The 20,912-nt window shown below is 43.8% G+C and overlaps 1 protein-coding gene across 5 annotated transcripts in view; it reads left to right on the forward strand.

Annotated features, from left to right (window-relative positions):
* The first annotated feature begins 4,659 nt into the window (after positions 1-4,659).
* XPO7 (exportin 7) overlaps positions 4,660-20,912 on the forward strand; it is a 77,559-nt gene continuing 61,306 nt past the window's right edge. For 2 of the 5 annotated variants that reach the window (XM_073325057.2, XM_073325058.1), the window contains exons 1-2: positions 4,665-4,843; positions 9,738-9,848. In XM_073325057.2, coding sequence (XP_073181158.1) covers positions 9,789-9,848 — 60 coding nt within the window. In that variant the 5' untranslated portion in view covers positions 4,665-4,843; positions 9,738-9,788. Of the gene's footprint in view, positions 4,844-9,737; positions 9,849-20,912 lie in introns of all 5 variants that reach the window. The other 3 variants (XM_073325061.1, XM_073325060.2, XM_073325059.1) reach the window with 3 other exon arrangements.

The following is a 20,912-nucleotide window of genomic DNA, read 5'->3' on the forward strand; positions in this document are numbered from 1 at the left end:
AGCTCTGATTAAGCTAGCACACTGAAAAGAGAGTGTAGCCAACGGGGGATGATTGGCAGGATGGGCTAGCTGCCCCAGTGCCTGTGGGCTGGGCTGGGGATGTACTTGGGGCAGCTAAGCCATCCTGCTGCCCATGCCGCCGTGGCTACACTGTGTTTTTAGCGTTCTAGCTGGATGAGAGCACACACAAGTGAATCGCACCCCCAGCACCAAGTGTAGCCAGGCCCTAAAAGGATTGCCGCATTCTCCTGTAAGCTCCCAAACCTGACAAGTCTGCTACCTGTCTCATTCTGGTATAAATCAGGAACGGTGCCATTGGGAGCAAGGGAGTTACACGGGTGTAAGGGAGATCAGACTAGGCCTCAGCTCTTGCTGAGGAGTGACAGAGGAGTGTGGTTGGTGAAATATTGGAGTATTTTAAAGGAGCAGTGGGGTTTTCTTTTTCTGTCTCCTCCCTTTATCTTTCCTCCTCTCACCCCGTTTCCCTTTCCTTCGGATCCCTTCCCTCTCCCTCACACTCCCTATAACCTGACGGTGATTCACTACCACACTGATTAGTACTTTACTCCATAAGCAGTGTCACTGGCTCCATAGGGGCTATTCCTGGCACAAGGTATTATTCTCTGTGCATAAGGGCAACCTGGTTCCTTTCTTTTCTCCAACCTCCCTTCCTCATTGATTCTTCCTTTCTCAGCTGCCCCTACTTTGCTGAGATCTCCCCCAGCCCCAGGAGACTCCACAGTCCATCTTGTCTTCGCAGATGCTAAGCCCAAGGTTGATCCATTGTATGCAGCTGCAGACCGATCCTGGGCCTTCCACCTCCAAACACAATCCCTGCAGGAAAGGGAGAAAAACCCTCCCTCCGCTTGTATTGATCTCTGCTGATCAGTTGTGCAGGTGGCACCCTCAGAGATAGCAAGTGTGACTGTGACCGCTTGCCTGACAGAGTCTAGCAAGCAGCTGTTCTTCCTTTCCCGGAGGCAGCACTGTGTGTTCAGCCCCTGGCCTCCATTCTAGCTTTTGTTTGGAATGGGACTTGATAATGGAGGCCAGACTCCTTCCTGCTGAGCTGCTCAGGTCAGAGGGGAAATTTACTTTCCCTTCACTTTGCTTTGACTTTCCCAGATCCCTTTTCAAGTTCCTGCTGGCCCCAGATCAAGGTCATTTGGGCAGTATGAGTGATCATAGAGCTCTTGCAAGAAGGAAAGACAGCTGGATGTGGGGATGCTCTGTTCTTTGGAGAATTTTCCAGGAAGAAAGTGTAGGGAAAGGAGATAAAAAATTGGTGGAAGGGAACTACTCTCTGTGTCAGTTGAGGTAAGGATTGTAGGCACAGGCAGGCTGGGAGGTACAGAATTTAAAAGTGCTGAGATCTTTCATCGCTGGCGGGCTATGTTCAGAGCTAGGAAGACTTCTGGGGCTGGCAAGAATGCAAACGGTCAGAGCTTCTTGTTGGGGATACCACAGAGCGCATGTCAGATCTACAAACTCTGATGATCAAAGTCTTCATTTCACCTTCGCCCACGTACACCATATACCTATGCTCACTGCTTCCAAGCTCCCATTCTGCCCACACATGCCCCTGTAAACCTGACATGAGACAGAAAAGAGATACCAAGAAGGAAATTAAAATAGAGACGCAACTACTGCTGTCTATCTGCAGAGTGCCTGCTGCAATGGGTCTATAAATGCCATGCAATGAAGAACAAATACAAAGCATTTCAAACCTAAAAAAAACAGCCAGGCACATGGCCACATATCAAAATCATGCCACAGCCCAGCAACAAAAGGACTGACGCTCAATTCATTAGAGGGAGGGTGAAACGGAAAAGGGAGGAGATGCACTTATGAAAGTGGCATAAAACAAAGAAGGGGTGAAAGACTGATCCTTTGCTGTACCTCTGAGTTGTGTATATGGCATCTGGATACTGTGTTGATGGGCTAGGAAGATAGATAGATCGATAGATAGACAGATAAATAGTTAGGTAGACAGATAGCTGAATAATCTGTTCCCAGGATAAGAGGCTAGGATTTGTTTTGTTTGCCTTTTGCTTTAAAAATCTGAGACTTAGCTAAAGCTGCATGCGGCTGAGTTGCGGGCTACAGGGCCATAGTATAGGGTAAAGCCAACATTTCCAGTAGTGGCCTCTGATCCGGAATGCCCAACCTGAGATACCTCCTGGACTTCCAGTCCTGGACTCCAGTTCTGATGAGTGCCAACAGCTCTGACTCAAATGATTGTGGGGTATAAATGCCCAGCTCCCCTACAGCTCAGACCCAAGATGTCTCGGATTAGGCACCCAAAATTAATCACCTAAAATTAGAGGCTCTGTGTGAAAATCTGGCTGCAAGCAGCCACTCTCCAACATCTTCCCTGAGCTCCTTTTCCCAGTGAGTCCTGTGCTGGGACCATGGGCTTCTGCACTCTTGAACATGGTCGCCTGGAAGTTCCCGATGTTAATTCATTTATCAGGAGCCACATAATTCTCTATCTATTGTTGCATCTTGGTCACTGCATGAGACAATGCATCTCTTCAAAAGTACAAAGGTTGGTTTAAAAGTAATACTATATATATATATATATAGCGATAACCCAAATACGATTAATAAATTTAACAATACAATTTAGATATTAGCAGCCAAGCATTCATCACTCATGAAAAGTTATACAGTGAGTTAGTTGTGGAAAGCAACGCGGAGGGTGAGAAAACCTGGATTTGTGCTGGAAATGGCCCAACTTGATGATCACTTTAGATAAGCTATTACCAGCAGGAGAGTGGGGTGGGAGGAGATATTGTTTCATGGTCTCTGTGTATATATAATGTCTTCTGCAGTTTCCACAGTATGCATCCGATGAAGTGAGCTGTAGCTCACGAAAGCTCATGCTCAAATAAATTGGTTAGTCTCTAAGGTGCCACAAGTACTCCTTTTCTTTATATGAATGAGTGAAGATTGTCCGGCAGTAATTGAGAAATTAGGATAGGTTGTCCGTTAGAAAATACAATCCATCTAGGAATTATTTCCATCCACCACTGTCATCTGTTCCTTCCCCAGGTGAGAATGTTGACTGAATAATACAAACATCTTGCATCATAGCCGATATTCAATCGGGAACCATGAGGGGGCACCAAAGTTTGCATCATCCCTGTCTGTGGAGTCATGATTTGGTTGAAACTAGCAAATGTGTGTGTGTCGGGGAAGGGGGAAATGGGGAGGAGAATAGGGCAAATTAAAAAGTAAAAATCCCCTTTCTTTCCATGCATGCAGTCTCTGGTGCTGACAAGGATCCTGAAACGCTTGGCATGGTAATGCCATGTGCTTAATTGAATAGACATAGAGATGGTGTCAGCCAGGCTAGGCTCACAACCAGCATGGCAGAGTCTCTTGGATTTATAATGACTTCATAAACAAAACAGCCAGCTGATCACAGCTGATTTTAGGTAGAGGAACGGTGCTAAGGGGTGTAGATGTATGGTACTATACAAATAAACAGCAACCAACAAAACGACAACAATAATAGAGATTTTTCCATATAAACCAATATGCAGTTTGGACTGGAAATTGCCAGTCACAATTAAGATGTCTCATCAGAGCTGTGTATGGCCCCAGGACAGAAAAAACAGCTGGGTCCTGCAAGTCAGGGTAGACGAGCAATGTCGTGATGGATAGCAAGGGGGAGAGGAGTTGTACTGTAGGGCTTGATAAAGTGCATTAAACAAACTGGGGTAGGAAGGACTGGAATGGTGGGAGTGGAGGTACAGATCAGGGCACAAATACCTCAGTGTTGCTGAGTGAAGGGCCAAGGGAAGAGGATAGTACATAGGTGAGGACTAAGGTACATTACAAGAGCTGTGTACGTGAGGAGGGTGTCTCAGCACTGGACTTGGGGGGGGAGGGAGTGCAGTGCATGGTCAGATACTGTGGCATGGCAGTGCCCCAGACACACACAACTGATGGGGAGTGCAGGACACAGCCAGATGCAGTACCAGGGCAGTGCCCCCAGCACGGGGCTAGCTGGGGATGCAGTGCACGGTCAGATGCAGTAGAAGGGCAGTGCCTGGCCACAAGGCAGGCAGGGGAAGGGGCATGACAGGGCCAGGTGCAGTAGCAGGGCAGTGCCCCCAGCACAGGGCTAGCTGGGGGTGCAGTGCACTGTCAGATGCAGTGGAAGGGCAGTGCCCCCAGCACGGGGCTAGCTGGGGGTGCAGTGCACAGTCAGATGCAATGATAGGACAGTGCCCCCAGCACGGGGCTAGCTGGGGATGCAGTGCACGGTCAGATGCAATGATAGGACAGTGCCCCCAGCACAGGGCTAGCTGGGGATGCAGTGCACGGTCAGATGCAGGGGTAGGCCAGTGCCTTGGCACAAGGCAGGCAGGGGAAAGGGCAGAACAGGGCCAGGTGCAATGGAAGGGCATTGCCCCCAGCACAGGGCTAGCTGAGGGTGCAGTGCACGGCCCGATGCAGTGGTAGGACAGTGCCCCCGGCCCGGGGCAAGCGGAGGATGCAGGGCAGCCTGCCCCTTTGGCTCACAGCCCGGTCCCGGCCTGTTGCTCGGGCGCTGCCTTTGCAGTGCGCGGCCCCTTTAAGAGCCATGTAAACAAAGCCTAGTCCCCCCCCCCCGCGCCGGCTCCGCTCCTCTCTGAGCCGCCGACGTTCCTGCGTCGCTTACGCCGCCGCAGCGGGCTGCGCCATTCTCTAAACCCCGCCGCCCCAGCGCTGGCGGCGGGGTCCTGTACGCAAAGTGCGGGAGCGGGAAGGTGCAGCGCGCAGGCGCGGCGGCCCGGGCGCGGGGGGGAGGAGAGAGGAGCATGAATGGAGCAAAATGGCGGATCCTGTGCAGGTGAGGGGAGAGCGCGCGCGGGGCGGGGGGCGCGCGAGGGGGCCGCCGGCGGGGCGGCCCTGGCGAGCTGCTGGGGCTGAGGGGCCCGGGGAGGGGCCCCGGGGAGGGGCGGGGGCTGCACGGCAGCGGGGACCTCCCGGGGGGTGGCTCGGATCTGGGGGCGCGGGGCCCCGCTGCGGGCGGAGGGCCCCCCCCCACCCCGAGGCGCGGCGCCCCCAGCCTGGCTTACGGGCTGCCCAGGAGTCTGAACACCTCCCCCCCCCACCTCCTCCCCCAGGCCCGGGCCGCCTCCTGCTAGGGCAGCTCCTCCCTCTGGAAAAGGGGAGGGGGGCCGCTTCCCCCCCCTGCCCCCGGGCTGGGGCACCTGGAAGTCAAGGGGGGCATGGACCCCCCCCGACACTGAGCGTTGCTCGAGCATTGATTGCCCCCCCCCACGCACACCCACCCACCCACCCACACGTGCCCTGTGCAGGCTGCTGGGAGCCAGGAGAGAGGCCTTGCGGACCAAGGGGCAGCTGGGTGCTGGGTCCTGCGGGAGCAAAGGGTGCACAGACTGCACCCCCAGGCAGCAGCTGGTGAGGGGCCCGGGCTGCATTATGTTCCCTGCATGCAGCCTCCGCTCGCTGTTTGGTTTCCCAGGTGCCAGCCATTAGCAGCAGCCCAAGGGCGGTGGGCAGCAGCCTCGGAGGGAGCCTGTCACCAGCAACACTGGTGGGCGAGAAGGGGAATTTGGGGCATGGTTGCGCAGGATTGGAGCCCTCGATCTGCCATCAGCTGCCGCAACTGGGCACTTTGCTCCAGGAAATAATGCCTGAAAGCACTCTAGATAGTCAGCGTTAGCTAGAGTAGCTGGTCACTCTTAGTGTCAGAGGGCTTTGAAGTTTTCCTGGGTTATTTTATAGGCAGAGAAGACTGGAAACTTTTGCCTGTACTCTGCTAAGCCCTTCTGGTGTTCACCCCCTTTCTGGTTAAAAGTAGTAAGGGGCTGCCAACCCCAAAGTGAGAAGAGCTGAGGGAGCTTCAAATTGGACATGGCAGAAGTCTTGGCTTTGGGTCTGACACGATGGCCTGGATTATTGGTCTCCCATAAAATGTCTGCTGATATGAAGTTCATATGGTTTGAAAATGAGGCGATAAATACATGTTAGTTGGATTTTGGGCCTTATTGCCAGGAACCATGGGGTGAAATTAAGAAAGGGAAAATGTAGCTTGAATATCGGAAAGAAACTTTCTGCCTTTGGTATGCACCATATGGTGGCATAGTCTCACAAGGGAAGCAGTGGAAATACCTTCATTTGTGTGTTGTACAGATTCTATGAGTCTCTGAGATGTGTCAGCCGTGGAGAACAATGGCCAGGGGTTGGAGGAGCTGACCTAATAGTTAACTTTCCATCTTGAACTTCAGTGATACTTTATTGAAGAGCATAGCCGTGACTGGTGGTGGTAGTGTTAACTAACAGATCAAGGTTTTTTTAACTAGATGGTATTGGTGATCTTTTTCTGAAGCCTTTCAAAGCAAGCTTTAAAGTGGCTATTAAACATTTTATTAAGAGATATTGTCAAATTAAAAATAATATGTAAACAGCTATTGCCTATGACTAATTACACCATAAGGTATTAAAAATGAAAGCTTCAAAATTCCATTTCACAAGATGTGTGTTCTTCAGTTTTGTAATTTCTCTTTGCTTGGACATCTTAAAATCAATGTTTTGTCAGTTTCACCTTTATGTAAGAGTCAGTTTCTTTTTCAGGGTCTTTCTTTTGCTTTGTTTATATTTCAAACAGTGAATGGGAACTGTTTTTTATTTAAAAACAACTGTTTGTTGGATTCAAAATAAAAGTTTGTAGAGATACATTTAGAGATCTTACAAAATTTAATCTCCACAAACTTTTATTTTGAATCCAACAAACAGTTGTTTTTAAATAAAAAACAGTTCCCATTCACTGTTTGAAATATAAACAAAGCAAAAGAAAGACCCTGAAAAAGAAACTGACTCTTGTCAGTTTTCAGGGTCTTTCTTTTGCTTTGTTTATATTTCAAACAGTGAATGGGAACTGTTTATTTAAAAACAACTGTTTGTTGGATTCAAAATAAGTTTGTGGAGATACATTTAGAGATCCTACAAAATTTAAACTCTGAGCCAAGTCTAAGCTGATAGTGCCCCTGTTATCAATTTACACAGCCACACTTTCATGAAGGTTTCAGAGTAGCAGCCGTGTTAGTCTGTATTCGCAAAAAGAAAAGGAGTACTTGTGGCACCTTAGAGACTAACCAATTTATTTGAGCATAAGCTTTCATGAGCTCCGATGAAGTGAGCTGTAGCTCACGAAAGCTCATGCTCAAATAAATTTGTTAGTCTCTCAGGTGCCACAAGTACTCCTTTACTTTCATGAAGCACATTGTAAAGGACTTGCCCTAGAATTAGAAATATTGTAGCACAAATGGTAGAATGGAGGAAATAATGTTTTCCCATAATAGTGATTGAATTTGTGATTATATGCATATTAGAGTTAAAAAAAAAGTTTAGATAGTTACTTATTCGTGTAACTTCTAAATAAATATATTCTACATCTGGTACCTCAGTGAACCACAAGGGTGAGTAGTTTATTAACTCAGAATGTAACCTGTGTAATTCTCAGGTTGACTAGTGGGGTTGAAATAATCTTATCAAATCCAGCCTAGATAATCTGTTGGGGATTGCTGTGTTACTAAACAATTTACATGCCATAACGATACTGGAGAAAGGCTGTATTCTTTGGTTTGTCATTAGTGAGATATCAGCTTCGCAGTTTAACCTGTGACTTTACGGATAGATCACAGAATCTGGTGACACAGTATCTCTTGCTGTTCTTGTCATTTTAAAACAGGCTTTTTCTTTTTTAAATATTGGGTCAAGCAAACGGAATTGGGGCCGTAAGAACGTAATTAATATTGCTAGCTTCAAATGCACTAGTTAAACTTTAACACAAGAAGCTTGAAGATGTTCCACTCCAATGGAGATTTATTTGCAAGTACTGTTAACCTGTCACCAAACTACAGGAGACTTATCAGAAGGCATAAGTGCAGCTCTTTATAACTAGTGCTAATGGACAAGTTACATATCTGTAACTGGATGATTTTTTTTTTCATTTTTTGTGTGTGTGTCTTTATTTTGCTTTGGCGCCAAAAAAGTATAGCTACCTCTGAAGAGGCTCTTCCTTCAAAGCTGCCTCAGGATTTCTAGATTTTTTTCTGGCTGGGGGAAAATCACTGATTAGATGAGTGGAGTCAATTCCTGTTTGTTATAGTGCTTTAAAAAAAAAAAAAAACCCAACACACTATTTCTAATGCTGATCCAGTTGTTTAGATATTTTGTGAGTAGGCTGTGTGGGCTCTATTATAAACTATGCTTGTTTAAAAGACTGGAACACCCTTGATACAGGAAGACATTGAATATAAGTTTGGATTAGTGAGACCATTTTCTTTGTAGCGTATAACTTGAGACTTGATTCTGTTTTGGATAATAGAGTGTTTCAGATAACTGATATCTGGATGATATAGTATAGAAGACTAGCAGCAGAGAGGCCATATTTTGTCAAACTTCCAGTCCAGTTGTTAAATATTGACTCTCCAGAGTTACTGTCATTAGAACTTGCATGTTAATACTTAACAAAGTGCAAAAGTGTAGATTTATTTATAATTATGAGTTATTGAGTTTACAATATGATGCAAGTTGATGAAAGTGGAAGCAGAGTTGAGTTCTTTGAGACCACAGCTGAAGGACTGTAGCATCATGTTCTGTAGGTTTTTTTAAAAATGGAACTCTGTGAATGTAGAAAATGCCACTTTTCTGTCTGCAATCCACATAGTCAAAGCCAGTTGGGATAGTTTTCTGCTGGACAGCTCTTCAGGATTACTGTGCAGGGTCTAGGAATGAAAAGGACTGTCGTAATGGTACAGTAGCAGAGAATTCTGTATCGTGTGTGGCTGTGGAAAGCTGTGCAGTCTTAGAGGACTGGTATAGATGCTCTTCCCTTCCTGCCTTGGATTGAGTTAATGTTTCTACCTCCTCTTTTCAGTCTGCAAGTGTCATTCCAACTCCAATATATGCGATGGAAACAGGAGATGAAGAGAGATCATTAGAAATAACTTTGTGGGGAAAGTAGTGATGAGTCTTTTTTCTTTTTCCTTGGAAACAGATTTGCTGTATTTCTCTTTTAGATCTGGGATCTGATGTCCTATTGTAATCTAAAAGGGATAAACTTATTGGGAGATACCTGATGAGTTAGAATATGCCTTTTGGGGAAATGTTGATGTAGGCAAGGGTAACAGCTGCTTCTCTGGCTTTGTGTACTGAGTTGTACCTGAAGAGTTCCCTGGACCTGAAGATAAGACCTAATTACATCAGTGAAAAATTGTTGCCTCACTTTATCAGTGATCATATTACCTTTACGTGCTCTGGGTAACCCGACCTGTAGGTTTATAGTGCAAGATCTTTTGCTCTTGAAATGTAACAGGTCAGGTTCTATAGGGGTAGCTTCATAGGCACAGTAAGTGGTCTGTCTCTTACTGTGATAGATAGAACGGAGAACTTAACTGACCGCTTGCATATGAAAAACCTGGGGTTAAGTGATATGGGCAAAAGTAAAGGGATGTTAGCCCTCTGATTGTAACTTCTAATTAAACTGGCAGCAGTTAATTCAAATCAGCAAACTTCCAGACTTGGAAGAAGCCTATATTTGTGCTGTAAGATGGATTCAGATGTGGAGCTAGGTCCTTGAAGTGCATTGTTGGGAAGCAAATGAAGAGGCAGGATGAAATACGTTCATTGTAAATTAATGCCCTCTCACCTCAGAACTGTTGTATTGGGAAAATGTGGTGGAGACCTTCTGATAACATCTGTTGTTTGGATAGATGGAGGCTCAGAGTTAAGAAGGGAAAAACTTGAGACTGAAATCAAGAAAAATGACTGTTTCCCATAAAAATATGGCATGTAGTGCGCACAACCTGAAGCATGAAATTGGAGTGAGTATTTAAAAAAAACACCTGTGTCCATGCATGCTAATAGCCTCTTATGTGTGATTCTTGAAGTACTGCCTATTGTATTTTTTAATGAATGTCTTGCAGGGCCAATCCCCTGGCACTCTCAAACCCTAATAGCTCCTGAATTTTGTTGGTGTATTTCTGTATTCCAAAAGGATGTTGTCTTGGATCAAACACAAAATCATTTGGCTCCGGGACACATTTTGCCCCAAAGGAAACTAGGAGACTAGATGTGTATTTCCTATTTGCTATCTGTATAACTTCATGTTTGCTTGGTAAAAGAATCGCAATTTAGCCCACCGCCCAACTATAATTTTGCTTAAATACTGGTGGTTTTTTTTCTGTCCGTGTTTATAGTCCATGTTTTTACCTTCAGCGTGTCATTGGGCTGTCTGACCGCTCTTGTGAAGGACTTATCCCAGAATAGTCTGAGATCTGCTCAAGAACCAGGGGAAAAATACACAAGCAACTTAAAATAGTGTTACCACCTTTTCTTTTGGAAATCAGATTTTTATTTTACTGTCCAGCCACTGAGCAACAGAATTACTGGATAACTTTGTGGCAAGTGGATCAGAGTGGTATTTTAAATGGAACCCAAGAATTCATGGATTTAGGTACATAACTTGTTGGTGCTGTGATTATCATTATTTCAATGTCAAAATTCTGAAAGTAAAACAAGGGGAAGCTTAAGCTCCAGCTCCTTTTGAGCTTGGGGGACCAAATCACTAGCAATTGGTTAGCTGTTTCCATTCTACCTCTTAGCCTGCTCGGGTGGCTTGTTTTATAGAATGTGCTACTCTCCTGGGAAGAAGGTAAAACACCTTTTGTAAGAGCCAGCTGATCTCAGAGGCACTATATATAAAGGCATGTACTCACTCTATCCTCTGTTCAGATGATTATGTCATGAAACAGTTATCTCGGAAAGGAGAGGGGAGGAAAATGTGTTGGCTGCTTCAAGTTTTTCGCACTCATTAGTAATGTGTTGAGAAGAGAGGAATTTGGTGAAATCCTCTCCCCACCAAAATCAGTGGGAGATTATACCATTGATTTCAATGGGTTCAGAATCTTGCCCGCAGTTCCTAGGTAGGAATACAGTCTATAATTCATCTAAAGATTTCAAAGCACTTTATAGAATTAAGTCTTGCCTCCTCCCTGTGACATTGAGACCCATATTACAGAGGGAAAAAAAGGCATAGTGGAGTGAAATGTAAAGGTCATGCAATGAGTGAGTGTCAGAGCTGAGACTAGGGCTGTGTCTAGTGCTGAAAGTGGCAGTGTAAAACTTTAGTCGTCCAGGGGTGTGAAAAAAGAGAGCTCTTCCCCGGCAATAAAGCGTGTCTACACTGCCCGTGTCACAGCACTACTGCAGCTGCGCTGTAATGTGAGCAGTGTAGACATATCCTAGAACTCAAGAGTCTGAACTCCTAGCCCCCTGTTCTAACAGACTGTGTTGCCTCCAATATCTAACACTAACACAATTAGGGAAGTATTAAAGAACACTGAACCCTCTGTAATACAGCAAATCACTTCCTTTACTGTTCTTGTTGTCCTGTTGCCCTTGGTTTTGGGCAGTGTGTCACTATGAACTGCAGTTGGTCTAATGCTCAGACCAATTATAGCAAAGGACAAAAAAGTCCTGTTTTTACTGGCAGATTTAAGAGGTAAAATGTAGCTTGTTTTGATTCAGCTGTGTGATTCAAGGAGACACTTATAAATCATCTGTGATGCTCTTTGAGATGGAATTGTTTGTGTGACTTAGTTGCCTGCATTTCCTTTTTCAGCTCAATAGAAGGGAATACTTAACCTTAGAGCTTTGAATTTGGCCATGTAAGTTGTGGGCAGGGGCTATTCAATCCTCCAAACGCAGCTTAGCCAGTACAAGTCTATTGCATCTATACAGTTCTCATTGTACCTCAAGCTTGACCTCCAACAGGCTCTCTGCGTTTTCCCCATGCCATCTAACTGTGGCACTGTTAGATTTTTCTATTTGTCTAAATTACATCATGGTTTTGTGCTATGAGGGAAATGATTCCTGAAGAATTGCATAATTGTGACCCAAATCAGACTTAAATAAGATCTTTAGAGGAGCTGCAGCCTAGCAGGGCCATTGCATAAAGTACTAAGTGAATCCAGCAAATGTGGCTGTACAGTGCAACCATAAATATGTGCTCCCTGTACTAGCATTCACTGAAACATGCAAAGTGAACCCATATACTATAATGGTGCCACATAAATGGTTATGGTAGTACCTACTGCATTCTGAGGTTTGGTTGTGTTGAATAGACATTTAGTGTGCAATTACAGGTGCTTGCTGGCTATGTTTTTGTTCGCTAATGCTCACCATGTTCTTATTGCCTACTGGGGTTAAGCGAGCTTGTTATGGAGAAAATATTACTTATAATATTTTGACATTAGGAGTTGGAGTATAGTACAAGGATAACAACTCCACCTGCTGTGTCTGTTGGCTTGCATTATTCTGAGTGCACGTGGTACTCATGGAGGAATTCTGCGTCACTGCACATGTGCAGAATTCATGGCCCCCCACAGACTTCTTTGCTTCCTCACAGAAAAATTACTTCTGGCGGGGAAGCAAAAGGAAGCCACAAGAGTGGTCATGCACCCTTCCCCAGCAGTGCAGGCAGGTCAGTTTGGGTGCCCAGAGCAGCCAGATGTAAATCACTGGCCGGGGGGGGGGGGGGCGGTGCTGAGCAGTTGTGAATGTGTGTGAGAGAGAGACTGTCCCTCTTGCTCTCTATTGTGGCATGTTTGGCGTGGAGGAGCAGGACTTCGGGGTGTTTCTGAGGAGGTAGGCATGGGGCAGGCTCTGTCCCCTCAGGCAGAGCAGAATGTAGCAGTCTGTCTGCTTAGTGAATTGTTCTCATTGTTCTTAGTGAATTCCCCCAGGAGTATAAAACAGGTGTAAAAATATTAAGGCTCCTTAACATTGCCAGAGTGGTGTAAAGGAGCCTTACTGTAAAGGGCAGTGTGGCCTTAAAAATACTTATGGTGCTTCAGTGATTAGAACTGGTCTACATTTTTTAACTGAAAAAAAATTCCTATCAAAATGTGTTCCATGAACTGTTTGCTACTCACCTTTCTGGAGATGGTCAGTACTCAATATAAATTGTGAGTTTGAGTCCCCAGCCTCACTTGCTTTTTGGTCGTGTATCATGTAACAAGGAGCGTATGGCTGCATATATTTGTTGACTAATAACTAGAAGTAAAGGATCAATACTAGCTACATTACTATTAGACAGAGGGGAGTTGGGGATTTCCTCCAATGCTCCCCAATCCCATTCTCAATCCATTGTAATGTATTTAAACTACAATACATAAATAATTGAAACCAGTGTGATTATATTGCTTTATTTTGACAAATAAAATATGCATAATTTTAAAATACTGTACACAGAATTTTTGGCGCAAAATTCCCCTAGGAGTGATATGGTGAGAGATCCTCAGATTTGCACGAAGGTAAGTGATAAATAAGAATTAAGTGTACACTAGTTCCTAGAACTTTTGGTGAAAGGTAGTTAGTAACCACCCACTTAGAAAGCATCTCTGCTAAGGTCAAGACTGCACCTTGATATGGAAGCAAACATAATATCTGAAGTCTGTTCTGTGCTCCCTATAACTAATATGGTAATTTTGTGAAATATTGTGGGGCAGTGTTTGTCCCTTCGTTATCAGAACCAGGGCATCAGCTTCACATTTAAATAATCTGTTTCAAAACATGAATCTTTCACATGAATTGACAGTGAACTTGATTTTGGGTGAAGTTGAATATCCTCAAGTCCCATTATCCCCAGTGGGAACTGAAGGTGCCCAGCACTTTGCTGGAGGCGTTCAGTACCTTTCAGGATTGGGCCCAACACAATCTTTTTTTCCTGTGGTAGATTTTGAAAGCCAAAAGCATTTTGGGAAGTAAAGGTAGGGTTCTGAATCTGCTCTTTAAGGCACTCAGACCCTTCACTGTGCTGTGATGGCGTATATAGAATGGGGATAGTGAATGTACCTGTTCAGTTACTTATCTTTTTTTCTAATCCGTTACTACATTCTAGAAAAATGAGTTGATGTCACAGTGTAAAAAGTGGGCTTGAGGACCATTCACATAACAGAACTCACAGATTCCAATCCATTAGCCAAGCACCGCAAAACAGAAAACATGCTTTAGCGGCTAATTGAAAGTTTCAGAATTTTGGAGTGCACTTGCCAGTGACAAGATTGGGGGTCTGTCTGCACTGCAATACAACACCCATGGCTGGCCCAGGTCAGCTGACTTGGACTTGGGGGCTATAAAGTGGCAGCATAGATGCTCGGGCTGGAGCCCAGGTGCTGAGACATCCACAAGGAGGGAAGGCCCCAGAGCTCTAATCCTTGAGAGCCAGAGCATCTACACTGCAGTTTTATGCCATGTAGCCTAAGCCCTTTGAGCCTGTGTCAGCTGATCTGGGCCAGCTGTGGGTTTTTCATTGCAGTGTAGGCATACCCTGTTAGACACAGTGGGTATCTTGTTGCCTGTCACTGGTCTGGGTTGCATCACATCAACTGCAAACCTGGCTAACTACAGCTGGGCATGGAATGAATTGCACTGCTTCACACCACTTTTTGTATCAGGAATGCAACACTTGTTTTACATCACAGCTTTCTGTTGACACTGTTCCATTTTAATGAGTGTTCTGTTGTGTGCCCGCATAATACTCTGGGTGCAGAGTTCCAGAGAAAAGAAAACTTACCCTGGGTGTGGCATACATCTAAACCCATAGCCACCTTGTAGTGATACAAGCCATAAACCCGTCTTTTCCAAAGCTCAGGGATGGGATGGTATTTACCAGAGGTGATTTTTGCCAGGTAAAATGTTGTTGTTTTTTACTGCCCCAGGATAATCTAGTTAGTCCCACGTTTTAAAAACTTCGTTAATGCACTCCACGTTACATTTAACTTTAGTTACCATATTCAAATTGTGGATGTTATACTAATATATGTAACTATAATACTTGGCATCGGAATGTCTGTTTTGGTTCAATATTTTCTCAAGTAAGTTATACATGTCATGACTCATTTCATTTTTCAATATTATATAAACCAGTGGTTCTTCAACTTTTGTACTGGTAACCCTTTCACATAGCAAGCCTCTGAGTATGACCTCCCCCCCCCCCCCATAAATTAAAAACAATTGTTTTATATATCTAACACCATTATAAATGCTGGATGCAAAGTGGGGTTTGGGGTGTAGGCTGACAGTTCGTGATCTCCTCCCCCACTCCACCGAGTAATAACCTTGTGACCCCCCCCCCCCCCCGAGGGTTCCTGACCCCCAGTTTGAGAACCTCTGATATAAAAGTCAGACAACATAATATGAAGTTGTAAGCTTTGAAGCACTAAGCAATCGGGATCATGCAGAGTTGCAGACTTCCAGTCCAGGTTCATTTGGCCATGCAGCATTCTGCAGCAGAAGACCAACTTTGATGTAGCAGATGGACCAAGCCTATTCCTCAGTTTTGAATGAAAGTATGTGAAGTTTGAAAAGATTCATTCTGTGCTTGCTGAACTTGCTAGACACTGATGTGATTATTTTTCCCAGTTTTCCTGTTTAAACAGGTACTTACCAGTGCCCTGTCCTAAACTAGTCTTTCCTGCGAAATTGCCAAACCTACCAAAGCCACCCACGTATGGGGTCGTAACTACACCAGTGCCCAACAAATCCATCGTATGAGTGGATAAATTCATAAAAATATCTTATTCAGGAACAAAAATGTATCCTTTTAATAATTTACTGTAGTTATCAGTGGACCACACGCTTTCACTTGTTAGTAAGATCACTATAAAAACAGCAGACACCATTTTCCTATTTGTGAAATGCTGCCACTTCAGAGCCGTCTCTTAATACCTCCATCCTTTTCATCTCTTGCCAGTAAAATGAGTTCTTCATCCGTATACCTTCTACACTGTGCTTTCAGACCTGTGAAGGATTTATTTTTCTCCTGCAGTGGAATTTTCTGCACTTAATGCATGGTTCTCAAATATACCTCTTTACTGGTCTATCCAGTAACCTGTCACTTTGAATTAATAGTTTTGTTTTCTGTGTTCACATTAGGTAGAAGTGAAGTGTTATTTCTGTATCCTCCAAGTGTTTGGCTTAATTTCTTATTTGAAGGCTCTGTGCTTTTGTATCATTAGCTGAGTGTGTTTATGAACTTGGTGACTGCAGGAGTTATAGTCCAAGGATGTTGTACTTGAGAACACTGCTAAAGCAATATCAGTAGAGGATAATGTTCTAAAGTGCCTCTAGTTAAATCAGTAAGTTAAAGATAGGTTTGCAAGCTTTGCTGAGCTTCTGCAGTTTTATGGATGAAGAGATACAGCAGCCTCATAGAGGCTTTACACTGAGGTACCTCCAGGGTGTTCACTAGTTATGGAACTCAGCACACATCTCGTGTGGATTTTTTTGTTTTGGTTTTTTTTTAAAATCGGGATGAGAGCAGCTCTGCATCCCTAAGGAATCCGCATAGTGCATGGCTCGGGCTTGTCAATGCAGAGTGCTTGATTTAATTTTTGGTTTCTTTGTAATGTGTTCCCATTTAGGTAAAATATTACATCTGTAGTGTATTGAATGTCTGGAACATACTGTCAATCACCAATATCAATGGCTGTGAAATGTATAGCAGGGGAAGACCCTGTGCACTTTTGATTGTTGCACCTGCAAGCTGGCTTTTGTTTGCACAGCTAAAGCCCCAAATGTTGAGTCCATAGCTCTTGTTAGTTGAGGGAGAAATATCCAGGAATTTGAAAGCCAGCTTGTTTCTTCGTGGCAGCAAGCGTTACTAGTACTGGTAGTTGACTCATCTTATTTTTCCGTTTCAAACACCAAAGCCCAATGAAATTCCTTATCTTCCACTCCTATCTGTGTCCCAAACACAGTGGGAGAGTTTACAAAACTGTTTCCCCCTCTTTATAACAAAATGCAAGTCTGTATGGGAAAATGGATCTGTGACTTTAGAAGCAGTTCACTATTATAAGACTTCTGGCGAGGTTTACAAAATACATCTTATTTAGTTAAAAACTAACTGAAGAGTAGGATTTTGGAACTGTGGTATTCTCAAATTAAGCACTCCAGGGATTATTTTGCCAGTTTACCAATCAGAATATTATCTTCCCTAGCTCTTGATTTGTTTGGGGCACTGTGTAAATGTGTAGTTTCAACCCATGTCAATCAAGATAACCCCTTATTTCACAGCTGCTCCTTGTCCTTGCAAGTGTATGGTGATGATTCTGTCCAAGCATATGATGTGTTAACGAATCTATGGTTAAGAGACCTCAAGAAGTGAAGAACTACAATGAGCGTTTGCCATATTTGCCCAATTTTGAGTTCTGAAAACAAAGGTTACACATCATCTTCCAGCCCTGCCACTCAAGGTGTCTAAAAACCAAACTTATTTTCTATAGTGCTTTTCACAGCTAGATGTCTCAGGAATAGATTTCTTTTTAATGGGAAAATCTAAAAAGCGTTTCCAACCCCTTTACAAATTTGTGTAGCTAAATATTGGTAGTACCGGTGTAGAAGTAGCCTCTGTGTTTAGGAATGTCTTGTGAGTAGGGCCCTACCAAATTCACAGCCATGAAAAACACATCACGAACCATGAAATCTGGTCTTTTGTGTGCTTTTACCCTGTACTATACAGATTTCACAGGGGAGACCAGCATTTCTCAAATTGGGGGTCCTGACCCAAAAGGGAGTTGCAGGGGGGGTCACCAGGTTATTTTAGGGGGGTCACGATATTGCCACCCTTACTTCTGCGCTGCCCTCAGAGCTGGGCGGCTGGAGAGCGGCAGCTGTTGGTCAGGCGCCCAGCTCTGAAGGCAGCGCCCCCAGCAGCAGCAGCAGCACAGAAGTAAGAGTGGCAATACCATGCCAGGCCATCCATCCTTCTGCGCTGCTGCTGGCTCTGTCTTCAGAGCTGGGCTCCCGGCCAGCAGCTGCCGCTCTCCAGCCACCCTCCAGCCGCCCAGCTCTGAGGGCAGCGCCACCACCAGCAGCACAACTCCCTTTGGGGTCAGGACCCCTAAAATTACAACACCTTGACATTTCACATTTAAATAGCTGAAATCATGAAATTTACTAATTTTAAAATCCTATGACCGTGAAATTGACCAAAATGGACAGTGAATTTGATAGGGCCCTAATCATGAGTAGCCTGGATCTTAGCACCTGATTTACTGAAATAGGGAACATTTACTTGGATTACATAGGATTATATTCCCTGTTTTCATAAAACACTATGGGGTTATTAACTTGTGGTTAAATAGACATCAGAGCCTTGCAAAAAGGAGTTTGATTTGTCCAGATGATGGCATCTTTCATCTGATCACCCTATACTGTTATATCCAGCAAAGCTGTTTCACTCCTGCATGAACAAGTGATGCTCACAATGGCTGCACTGCTTGCCTTGTGACAGTTCAGTTGGAAATGGTGGCTGACCTTCGTCAAATGTAGTGGGCAAGAATACGGAGGAAGTGCTAACTTCTACAGGAATTAATTGGTTAAAATCAATTTTATCGAATAAGGTAGTGTCTCACTTTCATGTAAAAGATTTCTTAAAGTGGAGAAAATAACAAGAGACCCTGGACAAACATCATTCTTGTGAAGGAGCTTACTACTGTCTGAACATCTGAGTGCCTTGCAATGAGGTATATTTTTAATATCAATTATTTGGATTGATAATCTAAATCTTAGTTAACTATCTGCAAGAGCCAAGACTTGCTTTATGTAAAACTTTTAGCCAGATTAAGCTCCTAGTCTATATAAGAGCAACTAAGAATTGTGCACATTATACATTGTTCTCTTGCTTCATAAGTTTCTGAAACAGAGGATAAGTTGCAAGGGCTTCTTTTCCTCTTATGCATAGAGCCTTGCACGGTTATAAAACTTGTACCCATATAGGGTCTGCAACCCGCAAACATGGTCTGCGGATGTGGATATAAAGCGGCTATCCGCAGATTTGCAGGGATCTACTTATGCAGTGGGTCAGGTTACTGCTCCATTAAAGCACTATGATTTGAGTCAAGCTTGCAGAGTCTTTTCTGTGTGTGTTTGGATCTTGCTATTTCTAAGTGTTTCACAAAACTGCAAACCCAGAACACAACAGGCTGAAATACATGTTGTTTCCAGCTGGTCAGACAGAACTGAAAGTCGGTTGATCTGCTCCTTCACAGGAGGGTTTATCTTTATCCATTTCATTCTGTGGGACTAAATGGGCCTTGCCCTGCCTCTTTTTCTTTTTTTCTAATTCATTGTTTGCACTTGCAGTTTGCTACATATGTAAGTGCCACTAGCATAACCATCACATACTCACCGAAGGCGTGCTTTTATATTACTAAACTAGGCACATTATTATCATTCCTCCTTTTAATACCCTGTAACAAACCATCATCCTTATTTGGGGGGGAGAAGAGCTGAGCCTCAGTGAAATTATGCTGCGTTATTTGTTTGCATCTGAGTAGTTTGACTAGTTTCTACTGTTGCATGTCAGCAGTTTCACCTCCTACTTAAACTCTCTCATTCTTGTTCTTTAAATTATAAACTCCCTGGGGCAGGGATTGCCTCTGTTTATGAACAATATAGAGTGTTGAGTACCTTTTTGGTCCTAAAGAAGTAATAAACTTTGGTAGCTCATTTATGGTAGGTGTGGGTGAGGAAGGACAGTTCTTGCAGCATGTCTAAAACTAGATATGTACCTTTTGTAGGTTTTTATGAGTGATCTGCCCTGGAAACACTACACATTTTACCACTTGTGTGCACAGCACAATCCCGTGCTAAATCAGAAATGATGCCACAAAGCATTGTTGGATTCCCAAGTCGGAATTTGCCGCTCTGGGTCAGCAAGTGCTGGGAATTTTGTAACAGGTGCTTCGAGTTGTTCTACAGTACCAGAGTAGGAGTGGCTGTCAAGGTTCCTTCCCGACTCTGAACTCTAGGGTACAGATGTGGACACCTGTATGAAAGACCCCCTAAGCTTATTCTTACCAGCTTAAGTTAAACGCTGCCACCACCAAAGTGTCTAACGATAATAACAGGGGAGGTGCCCACTTGGAAATGTTTTCCCCCCCCCCCGCCCCAAAATATGCCCCCAAGCACTACACCTTCTTTCCTGGGGAAGGCTTGATAAAAATCCTCACCAATTTGCGTAGGTGAACACAGACCTAAACCCTTGTATCTTAAGAACAATGAAAAAGCAATCAGGTTCTTAAAAGATAATTTTAATTAAAGAAAAGTAAAAGAATCACCTCTGTAAAATCAGGATGGTAAATACCTTATGGGGTAATCAGATTCAAAACAGAGAGAATCCCTCTAGGCAAAACCTTAAGTTACAAAAAGACACAAAAACAGGAATATACATTCCATTCAGCACAACTTATTTTATCAGCCATTTAAACAAAACAGAATCTAACGCATATCTAACTAGATTGCTTACTAACTTTTTACAGGAGTTCTGACCTGCATTCCTGCTCTGGTCCCGGCAAAAGCATCACACAGACAGAGAGAACCCTTGTTTCTCTCTTCTTCTCCCCCCCAGGCCCCAGCTTTGAAAGTATCTTGTCTCCTCATTGGTCATTTTGGTCAGGTGCCAGCAAGGTTATCTTAGCTTCTTAACCCTTTACAAGTGAAAGGGTTTTTCCTCTGGCCAGGAGGGATTTTAAAGGTATTTACCCTTCCCTTTATATTTATGACAGTGGCATTGCTAGACTCTAAAAGAAATCCCATCCAGCCTACCTTGGTTAGTAGAATGTTTGCTGTAGGGGAGAAAATGAGGAATTTTTATTGATTCCCTGAAAGACGCAAGGAGATCGCTATGGATACTATTGCAGTAAATAATTGTGATGTGCTAGAAGTTCATAAATAGTAGGGCTGTCAAGCAATTTAAAAAAATCACGATTAATTGTGCTCTTATTAATAGAATATCATTTATTTAAATATTTTTGGATGTTTTCTTCATTTTCAAATATATTGATTTCAATTGCAACACAATACAAAGTATATAGTGCTCA

Source organism: Lepidochelys kempii, chromosome 26 (assembly GCF_965140285.1).
Source record: "Lepidochelys kempii isolate rLepKem1 chromosome 26, rLepKem1.hap1, whole genome shotgun sequence".
NCBI classification, from domain to species: domain Eukaryota; kingdom Metazoa; phylum Chordata; order Testudines; family Cheloniidae; genus Lepidochelys; species Lepidochelys kempii.